Source organism: Cicer arietinum, chromosome 2, assembly GCF_000331145.2.
Source record: "Cicer arietinum cultivar CDC Frontier isolate Library 1 chromosome 2, Cicar.CDCFrontier_v2.0, whole genome shotgun sequence".
NCBI lineage: Eukaryota > Viridiplantae > Streptophyta > Magnoliopsida > Fabales > Fabaceae > Cicer > Cicer arietinum.
The window spans coordinates 43,514,020-43,525,582 of NC_021161.2; the positions used below are offsets into that span (position 1 = coordinate 43,514,020).

The 11,563-nt window shown below is 27.4% G+C and overlaps 1 protein-coding gene and 1 pseudogene across 3 annotated transcripts; one reads left to right on the forward strand and one right to left on the reverse strand.

Annotated features, from left to right (window-relative positions):
* Positions 1–2,661, reverse strand: part of LOC101506815 (uncharacterized) — a 5,943-nt pseudogene extending 3,282 nt beyond the window's left edge.
* Positions 2,662–4,798: 2,137 nt separating this feature from the next.
* On the forward strand, positions 4,799–8,391 carry LOC101492484 (uncharacterized). Of its 3 annotated transcripts, none has more exons than XM_073365331.1 (5): positions 4,799–5,098; positions 5,310–5,557; positions 7,011–7,221; positions 7,315–7,879; positions 8,088–8,391. In XM_073365331.1, the coding sequence occupies exons 1-5, from the start codon at positions 5,023–5,025 to the stop codon at positions 8,098–8,100; spliced, it is 1,113 nt and encodes a 370-aa protein (XP_073221432.1). In that variant the 5' UTR covers positions 4,799–5,022; the 3' UTR covers positions 8,101–8,391. The 3 variants fall into 3 exon arrangements, with proteins under 3 accessions (XP_073221432.1, XP_004490868.1, XP_004490867.1); XM_004490811.4 differs by having other exon boundaries at positions 4,800–5,098; positions 7,032–7,221; positions 8,036–8,391; XM_004490810.4 differs by having other exon boundaries at positions 4,802–5,098; positions 8,036–8,391.
* The last annotated feature ends 3,172 nt before the right edge of the window (positions 8,392–11,563 follow it).

Sequence of the window (11,563 nt, forward strand, 5' to 3'; positions counted from 1 at the left end):
CCACTTATACAGCAAAGGCTGAATAATAAAAATAAAAATTCATTATTAAGTTACTTACTCATCTTTACATTTACTTATTTTATATATGTCCATGTCCATTATTTTAAAAATTCTTATTTCATCTAATCTAATTATTTAATATTTTTTTTAATAATTATTGTTTTTATTTGTTTAAAATTAAAAGTATTGTTTTGTAATAAGTTTTTTGAAAAGAAATAAGATTCTTTGTAGAATTAAAAAATAAGGCAGTATGTTGGAGTCGTACTTTTCATCATTAACATTGAGCGTATAACAAAGTAGTTTTTAAATTAAGTTATAATTAGATTTTTTTTAATTTTTTTATTTTAAATTATTTTTTTAAGTCAACTTATTTTTTTAATATCAATAAAATAAAATTTATAAAATTTGATATATATATATATATATAAACTAATATAATAATTTATTTATTAAAATCGTTGTTACCGTGCGACGCACGGGTTACGAACTAGTTTGGTATAAAAGGAAGCAAATGAACCAAACAAAGTCTAATTATAGATTAGGCTTATATGACTTCATGGAAAATAGAGAGGTCAAGATTTTCAAATTGAAAATTATTGGCACAACAATAATTTGAAAAATTTGAAAGTTAAGTTGTGTTATTTACGCTTACTCTTATAGTCTGAAAGTGACGTGAAAGAGTTCATCAAGTAACAATCAACAAAATCAAACCAATTAAATTTTGTTCCGCTATTTGGTTGATGAGTTAAGAAACGTCAAATGAGTTATAAAAAAGAACTCTTAAATTTAAATTTAGACAAATCATCGTAACTATTAATTTATTAACATTTACTTATAAATAAAAAAACAATTAAATCTTCAATTTTACTTCCATTAGTCTTAATGAGAAGAAGAGTACATAAAATTGGAAAATAAATCCATTAGGTGGTTGAACACTACATTGAATTGATGTAGGGACATGAACCATCTTCTAAGATTAAGCCTATAAAACAAAAGTCAGATGAGGTGACAACGACCATAATTCTCTCTCATTTATAGGTTTTAATTGATGGTTAATTAATTGGTTTGCTTCCTATTTTGATATTGATTTATATGGTTTATTTAAATAAAAATTATATTTTACTTTAATAACATAATAAATTTATTTTTAAAATTTTGTTTTTAACATCTTTAATATAAAAGGATTTTGGTACCAAATATAAAGGTAACCGTAGTTGCAGCAAAGTTATGGAATTACAATAATCTCATTTGTTAAGAAAAAAATTATATAAGTCAAAATCCTAGTTTGAATCAAATAAAAAGACAAAAGTATACATCTAGTCATTTAAGTTTAGTTCTATTTTCACTCAAGTCTTTTAATTTTTTTTTTCATTTTGATTTGATCATTTAAGTTATTATTGAAGTATAAGAGATATACTATTGAAGTGTTGTGTAGAATTTTAAATGATTAGAAACTTTTAAAATTTTCGTTAAAATTGAAATAAAACATTAACAATTAACACAAAATGTAACTTAAAGCATTAATCAGAATAAAATAAATTTAAAAAATCTAAATAAAAGTTAACTTAAATTTAAAGAACTATAAATATATTGTTGCCAAATAAAAACAACCATCCAATTATTAATTGATAAACAGTATGCATATGAATGCAAGCCAGTGTAAGAAACCACGATAAACCGGCATCTTAGTACATGTACATATTCATTGTGAAAGCAAAAGAAAAATCAAAAGCATGAAAATTTAAAACTTTGACAGATATGTGAATTAACAAAAAAAAAAAAAAACTTTGACATATCTCATTCTATAAAAAATGTTCCTACATCTCAATTCGAGGAAAAATATGATAATTCTGCTTTTTTTTTTTTTTACAAAAGGACTCAACTTAAATTATTTTCCTAGTGTTCTGAACATAAAATTCTCAAATCAAATATCAACCATTTTTATTCTTGAGCAATCGCGATATTGTTTTGAATAAATTGAAATTGTCACTCTCAATATTTCTTTTGTCAGTAATATTATAAAGAGATTAATTTAATCAATAAAAACACATTTGATATGAGATTTAATTTGATTAATTAAAAAAATAATTGAAGACTAAAATAACAAATAAAAGACATAATTAAATATGATTTTGTAATTTTGATATATTAAAAAATTATTATATTTAAGTATTATTTCATAATTTTGATAGATTCATAAATTATTGTGATGGCACCTTGCACATTTATGAATCACAGTTAACTCAATAATTCACATACATATGATATTATATTTAGTAAATCAAAATACTTGAATTATAAAATTTTATATTTAAAATTCAATAGAAAAAAATAAAAATAAAAAGCTTGAAAGAGTTGAAAGGAAAACATAGTTGGAGTAGCGAGCGTACGTTTCGTCTTGGACGGCGGGTTAAGCAAAGCAAGAAGAGCGTGTTGGTGGGACTCGGGTGAGTCGACTCGGAGCAATGAGACAAGTGGAGCGACAACTTGACGGAGCTGACGGCGGCAACAACTGGATGTTTTGGTGAGGCGGCGGATATTCTTAGCGGCTTGGATCCCCAAATCCTGATCGTCGAGCTGTAACAGCTCCAAGGCTTTTCGTACGGCTATTGTTCTTGTCTCTCTATCATTGTCCTCCAACGTTGTAGGAAAAATCTTCATTGCTCGAATTTTAGAGAGAGATGGATCTAAGAGAGTGGAGTGAAACAAACAGAGGTCGTTTGTTAGAGGCGTTAAGCAACAATTATATTAGAAAGTTGAGACAAAGATAGTGGGAGACGGACGGTTGTTAGTTGAGTGCATATTTGAGTAAACAAACTATCATGTTATAAAATATGAAATTATGAATATTATTTACTATGGATTTGATTTTTATATTTAACAATTTATTATAAATTTCGGTTGAATTTTTAATTATTTACTATCAGAATGATTGAATGCGACATAATTAGAAATATTTTTGAAATATTTATAATCTTAGCGATTTAAAGAAATTAGAAAAAAGAGGAATTGAAAGTGTATTTATAGGCTATGTTTAAAATAGTAAAGCATGTAGATTCATGGTTATTGAATCTACTATTAAGAGTGTGTGATTGAGTCAATCGGTGTAATTTTTCAAAAAAATATATTTAACTCAATTTCACATCCGAAGGAAATTATTCATTCTAGTGTACAAAGTATATAAAATAATGTATCTAATAATGATACTTTGACATGTTCACAACCTAAAAGAATTAAAAGAGAAAGAAAGAAAAAAAGATATGGACATGACTTCTTTATGTTCCTTGTAGAAGGTATAAATGATTCTATTAATAGTTATAGACCAATTTGTTATAACTTATATAGTGACTCAGACACATATGAAGAGACAATAAAGTCTAAAGATCTGCCTTTTATAAAGAAATCATCCAAGATAAAATGGACTCAATTATGAGAAATATAACTTAGAAATTAGTAAACCTCTAACTTAGATTCAAACCAATAGATTGTAAATGGATTTTTAAGAAGAAACTTTAAGTTGATGGTACCATTGATAAATTCAAAGTTAGACTTGTTACAAAAAGATTTACACAAAACAATGGTTTATCCTTGCACCTTCACTTTCAAATAATAAAAAAATGGTTTATCCTTTCCAAAAATCTAGAAAATACTCTCAAATCCTTATTAAATCATATTCTATATTGAGTTTCGATCTAATCTTATATTTTGTGAAGAAAATTATAAATTTAAACTCGTTCATCAATATATCATATATTTTTTTAGCTGTCATTTGATTATACTAACTAGACAAGGATAAAATAGTTTTAGATATATATACATTCTTTTGAAAATTTATTTAAAAAGCTGTATTTCATAATATAATTTTTCGTAGTTAATTTTGATGATTAAAATAATGTAATAAAAATTGAAATATTTTATTTTGTCCTTTAATTTTTATAATTTTTGTTGACAAAATATTTTTAGAATTAATTAACGACAAAGATTCAAAATGAAAACTCATATATACTATACTAAAAATACTCTTATCTTAACATAAAACACATTTAATGTATTTAAGTTTAAGTTTAAATGACAAATGTTAATATTTATTAGATTAATTATCATATCTCAAATTCAAACCAAATACCTCACAATTGTACTTGTAAAATTACTAGTGATATTTACCATTTTATCTGTAAAAAAATATTCCATTCTAAAAAAAGCTCTTTAAATTAGTATTAGCACTATTAAAATAAAAACATTATTATTATTTTTTGCCCTAACACATTCTTTTTTTACTAAAACTAATATATTCTTATTCTTTTTCCATTTAAAACTAAAATAAACAAAACAATATTTTAAAGATTAATGTATTTGATTTTAATTTTATACTAGGTATATCAACTTTTTATACATTTTTTATATATTTTACTTTAGAGTTAGTATATACCTAAACAACAACTTTTAAAATAAAAGAAAACTCGATTTTAATAATTCTTCAAAAGAAAATTATATAACTTATTTAAAAAAATATTATTATCAATTATCATGATAGAAGTTGGAGCATCGCCTCAAGTGGCATATTTTTTTAGAAAATAATGTGTTAGATCTAAATTTTAAAATATAAAAAGAGAAAGAAATTTAAAAAAATATAGAAAAGTTGGTTAAGAGTTAAAATTAAAGATTTACAAAAAACATAAGAGAAAAAAAATTGATAAGATTATTTTCCAGACATAATTTTTTTTTTTTTGGATAAATTGATAATTTTTCTGGTATAAACTAGTAATTATTAACTCTAATTATTGATCGAAGAGATTAAAAATAGCATCGGAAACACTCTTCTTTGCGTTAATACACACCGCAAAGAGAAAATATACAAAAAATCTGAACCATTTCAGTCTTTCTCACACAATTGGTTACTGTAGATTCATTTCAACTGAAAAAAAGTACTGTGACTCATTCTTCTTTCACCTTCTTCGTTCATTTCTGCACAATAAAACCAAACCCTAGAAAACAGATTTTTCCTAATTTCCATTCTCATTCATGGCTTCTTCATTGTCTCAACAACCGAAACAATCTCCTGTATCACCTCAGCTTTCCCTTCACCTCACACCTACTCGTAAGTCCTCAATTTTTATTTTTATTTTCGTCTATAAAAAGTTGTGTTTCATGTATAAAATGCTATAAGTTTAACTGTTTATATATGGAATTTGTCGACATTTATATGGTTGAATGGCTTGGTTATGTGGTTTTAAGGATATTTTTCTTATAACTTATAACTGTGTTTATTATTTAATGTGGTGAAATGGTTTTGTTGTGTGATTTTGCAGCAATGCATAAGAATCGTTTGCAAGAGTTTACACAGAGGTCAGGGATGTCATTTCCTGTGTTTGAAACAGTGAATGAGGGACAAAGTCATGCACCTCAGTTTAGATCTACTGTTTGGGTGGATGGAATGAGTTTCACTTCGCAACTCACTTTCTTCCATCGGAAAGCGGCTGAGCAAGATGCTTCTAAGCTTGCATTGGAGTGTCTTACCAGGAAGATTAAAGAGGAAGTTTACTCTTTTGTTTCTGAGGTGTGTTTGTGACTGACAAATTGTTTAATTATTGATTTTGGCGTGTGCAGATTCTATTGATTGACCTGTTTTTGAAGTTGATTGATTTTGAGCCAATGTTGGTTGATAACGCACTTTGAGTGTTTTGATGTTGAACTTTGCTATGATTGTTAGATTTTGTTGTTTTGTGGTGGTCTTACATTTAGTTGTTAATCTGTGACTTGTGGCAATTATTTGTTATCCTTTTTTCAGCACATGTCTTTTATCATTCCTTAGATGTTAGGCTTCTTCCTAACCAAATTTCTTGTCAATCAAGAAAATATGCGTTGTCGCAAGAGCCGACGTGTTTATACTAATCTGTTATTTGTAGTTACTGTTTGCCAAAATGGACGTTGTATGCTTCAATTAATTTTATGCAGGCAATTGAAATTCAATTTTTTGCCTGTTATTTTATTGTTGGATATATATATGTATATATATATAGATATGCCTTTCTCTTGTGACAGCGTTACCTTATGTTTTGTCGCAGAGTCCTTTAATTTTCTGTAGTCAAGGAGTATATATATCTGATAATTTCCAATGTTTGGGTTTTAACGCCAACATTTATAGTTTTATCGAAAAAAAGTATCTTTATAAGTATTAAATTTTGTTGCCCATGGTACTAGAGTTTCCATCATTGTTATCAATATCTTAAGCATTATGTTAATTGTATCTCTATTCAAAATCAAATCAAACACACCTCTATAAATTGGAGCTGTTGGGCATTAATGTCAACAAGAAATCCGATTTGCTCTGCCTAATCTCCCGAATTGTGAATCTTGCTGAATTGTACGATATGGATTCTGTTGTGGGTGCATCCCTGCCGAGTTGTGCCACCCAGTTTCTAGAAGGTCTGCTTGGGTTTTTTTTATTTATTTTTTTGCATTTTTTTTTCTTTAACGATATAGAATCAGCCAAAATTAAACCTTCCAACTAACTCAAGTCAGATTCACAGGCAAACAATCCTTGCACAATGCGATTTGGTCCCCACTCCCTCATACAGTGTAGCGTTCCCTCCCTTCTCTGTTCTCTTCTTGTTTAAAGGCAGTGCTCTCTCCTCTCGTCTCTTTGGTTTTCATTTTCTATCTCTGTTCTTTTGCTGCTCTATATGATTTATGATTTGAATCTTGAAATATTTGAAGTTCATACATGATATATCAACTTATGCTTTTTTTATCATGTCATTTGTTTTTACTTAAATATCATATTTTTATTGACCATGTATGTTACGATTCATAACACGTTTGGATTCATGATTTAGAAAATAGGTCTTCCAATTCACGATATAGTGTTTGCAGGTGAAATAGCACTATTCTTATAGTTGCATTGTTTTGAGTTTATTGTTTGCTTCAATTTGACATGATCTTGTATTATCATTCAGTAATATCTTTTTTTAAGAATCATTAAGTGACTTCTTGTTTCCATAATCTTCCAGAATGCTATAATTTGCAAGCAGGTCTTGAACGAGTATGCTGCAAAGTTGAATAAGGAACTACCTACATACAACACTGTTCAGCTCCAAGAAGTGGTTCCAGTTTTTGTATGTACTGTGGATTTTATTGGTTCAAGTTACACCGGAGATGTGGCTAGAAGCAAAAAGGATGCAAAGCTTTTGGCAGCTCGTGCTGCTATTCTTTCAATGCTGGGTATTCTTTTGATTCCTTCACTGCAAATTTACAACAGATATTTAGTTTTAAGATAGACATGCCTTTGCATTACTAATCAACTATCTAATGCAGGTAACTCTGACTCGGAAATGCTTTGCCAAATAATCAAGTCAAAATCTAAAATGTATTGTTCATCCAAAGTAAATACTGCACATTTCTCAATGGCAATGGATCATAGAGACAAGAAAGTTGTAGATCCTGTGGGTAATGCTAATATTAATGCGATAAATGTTGTACTTCCTGAGTCTGACCCAATTGTTTCCTCATGTCAACAACCTGAGATGCGAAAACGCAAACCAACCCCTGACGCCGCCAAGTGTCCCAATGAGTCTCAGCAGCCAGGTGTTGTACTTCCTATTAGCGATCCTGTAGGTTCGTATCATAAATATAAGGAAGTTGCAAGTCCTATCGGTAATGCTATTACTAATGAGATTCAAGTTGTACCTCTTGAGTCTGGCCCAATTACTTGCACTTGTCAACAACCTGATATGCCAAAACAAGAATCAATCCCTAAAGCCACCAAGTCTGCTGGTGAGTCTCAGCAATCAGATGCCACACTTATTGCTAACGGTTTAAGTTCAAAAAAGCGGCGAATAATCAATAGGAAGGCTAACAAAAAGGCACGGTTGGAAGCTCAGTAAGTTTTTTTTCTCTCTATAATACTTCATTTTGTTATATTATGTAGCGAGGATAGCAAGGAGGACAATATATAACAGTTGTTTTTATTGTGGGTGTATAATGGTTTTTGACATAACATACCTATAATTGGATGTTGTGTTGTGAAAATTTGCAGGTTACAGTCTTTATCTGCTAACCAAGTTTTTCCTTGTACTTCCATGGCACAGTAACAATGTGTAAGTGCAGGTGGCCGAACCAAGTTTCTCTTTGTACGTCCATGGCACATTAACGATGTGAAAATGTAATAGAATTAGAATTATAAAATCACATGATCAGTATCAGGAAAATAACATAGGTGACACCTAGTCAGTGACCTCTTAGTCATAGTCACTAAGTACTTTAAGTAATGTGATTGCGTAGCATTATAACATGTTTATCTTCATGTTGTTCCTAGTCCTAGCAACTGTATTGATGTTTGTGAAATTGTGTTACTTATAAACATTGAATGTCTTCATGTTGTTCCTAGTCCTAGCAACTGTATTGATGTTCCTAGTCCTAGAAACTGTATTAATGTTTGTGAAATTGTGTTAGTGCTTATCATTTAAGTTGACAAGTTTAATAACGAGGAAGGATGAATCGAACAAACTATTGTCGTAACTATTTTCAAGGACAATAAGTCGTATGCCATGCTTAAATCATATAAAAAGGACATTGGCTTGCGGATTATGTTCAATGTTTCTTGTCAGAAGATAGAATAGATAGACGAAAACATCCCAAAAATTGGAATGATATATATAATGAAAGCTGTACAGTATTATTGTGAAGATAGAATTGATAAATGAATACATTCTGAAAATTGAAATGATACATATAATGAAAGCTAACAAGTCACCAATTTTTATACTCGCTGCATTGTTAAAAATAACCAACCACTTCTAGAACTTCTAGAGTAGCTGAAGCGTTCAAAGTTAAATGCATTGGAATAAAAAAATAAAATGCTGTTCTCAAATTCAAATAAGTATAATTTATAGGAAATTTTCACACATGAATTTGATAAATATATAGTAGTTTAATTTTATATAAAAAAAATGTTTATGTTAAAGAAAATTAAAAAATGAATATATTATTTGTGATCGTGAAAATCAAATTATATAAATCTATAGATCATCTTGTGGTATATCTTGTTGTATTTTATGAATATAATTATTTTTATGAGTTAAAATGTGGTTGTTGAATTATATATTGTCATATATCAAGTAAATTGAATCCTCATTGCATGATGTAAGTATATGGACTAAAATTTATTTTACTAATTTTTTAATTATTAAAATTATAATTTTTTTTTATTAAACTCAATTTTTAAGATTAAAACAAGGTCTAAAAAATCTTTAAAATCGACCAAATACACAAATTTTTTGTAGACCACATTATGATTCAAATGTCTATTATAAAAAAATATAAGGGACTAATTTATAAAATAATTATAAAAATAACTACTATAATTATAAAATAAAATAAAATTTTCAACTTTAATTTCAACTAAATTTTAATTATAAATAATGTAAACTAAAATTTGATCTCCTATCTCTGTCCAATATATTTTAGTAAATTTATAACTTAAAATTCTTATAAAATACAATATTATACTTTTCAATTATGTATTAAAATTTTAAAATTTCAACCACCCCAATATTTTCGTTCAAGATCTCTGTTGTTTGAGACACTATACCTTTGTTGACTTATATACATCAACAAGACTAACATCTCAACAACTATTGTTAGAAAAAAATTTGTGAAACCATAAACTTTAATACCACTTTTGAAAAACAATGGTACCTATTCTCAATAAACTCAAAATGAGCACTATGTGTAAGCAAAAAATAAGAGTAGAGTAAAAGAATAACACCATAATTTATTAAATACAGGAAACCCTATCGAGAAAAATAATGAGACCTATTCCAAGAAAATGATTTCTACTATAAAATAAGATGGCAAATGTTTTTCTCAAATTCTGAGGATCTCTCTATCAATTTCAATCTCTCATATGATATACTTAAATGGTATACAAAATTATCTCTTAATTGTCACCAACTTAACTATAATAGAAAGTCTCCATTTCTATCAACGAGGAATATAATAACTCTCTTAGGATTTGTTCACTTGGATTGTAAGATACACTATTCACAAGTTCTCCTATTTGTAGAAGAAAAACTAGCTTCTTTCATAAATGGAGGTGAATTAATCTTTTAATTTCAATTAGCACTAAAAACTCACAATTCATTATTTTAAGTTGAATGTGTATGTCTTAAGATTCAAGAATAAATTCTAAGATTTTAAAATATTCATCCCTTTGCTATGCATTGGAACTATGTTGATCACAATATTATGTACGGCAATTGAAGAGAGAATTCCAACAAAATTAAATACATAAACTTCTTAAAGACTTTCTCTCTAAAGAAAGTACCGTGCATGACAAAAATAATATATTAAATTTGACATTATCTTAAACCAAAAAAAAATTCTATTAAATGAACTTATTGATTCAAATTGGATCATTAGATTTTAAGATATAAATTATTTTTAAATTATAAAGTTAAACAACATTCTATTTCCTATAAATTCTAACCCTTAGAATAAATTTATAATTTAAGATTTTAGCACTTAAATTAAATTGAAACACTTTTAAACTAAACACATTAAATTTTTAAATTATATCAACAAAAATAACAAATTCATCATTTTCTTTCAATTGGTAGGTTTGAAATCATAAACCCATTATCAAAGCCATACATTTCCTGTTTAGTAAAGTTGGTTTGGGTTCGATCTAAACAACAATAAGCAAATACTTTATTTCGAATTAGATAATTGGGTTGATAAGATATAATTATACCTTTAACACTCTATCTCTTGTTCCCTCTTATTACGCATTGATTATTAAATAACTAGTACTTCACCAAATTCCCTATGCTTGTTTGTCCAAGTGGGGAAAATTTTAATTTCTTTCAAGGAAGACATTAAATTTTAGTCTTGTGATTGCAGGACTTTTAAGTGGATTCATTCAAATTACTCCTATTTGAGCTAGTTTAACATATGGTGAGGCCTATAACAAATTTTAAGGTGAAGTTTCTTTAAAGTTAATTATAGTACTATATTTTATTTGTCATAAATATTCCTAACTATAATGTTTTTATGGTGTAGAGGCACTTGCCTATATCATAAAACTTCAATACTTGTTTAAATCTCTTTAGCGGCATTTGTGTTACTGCATTTTTCATGCACTAACTTATAAAACTAATTAAGTAAAATTTTAAGCTCTACAACTCTTATTTTAGTGACTTAGGGCTTTAGACTAACTCTAACTCCACTCAATTGGAGTTCAAATGTAGCTCCTAAAATTTGATAGTTTTAAGAGGAAAAAAAAAGTGACATTCTATCAAAATTTCATAAATATTTTTGGATGAGAGTAATAGTTTTTTTTTTCATGCCTCATTTAAAACATCTGTATTAAAATATTAATTCTTATATATTCATACATTGGTATATAAAAAAGATATGTTAAAAATAATTTATTTTTAAATATTAGTGCGTAGATGTGCACCAAAGCATTAATCTATTTTCTTGTCTCGATAAAGATCATATTATTTAAAATATTCAATTATTTAATTATTAAAAAAGAATAAATTTTTAAATGAAATAGTTTAAA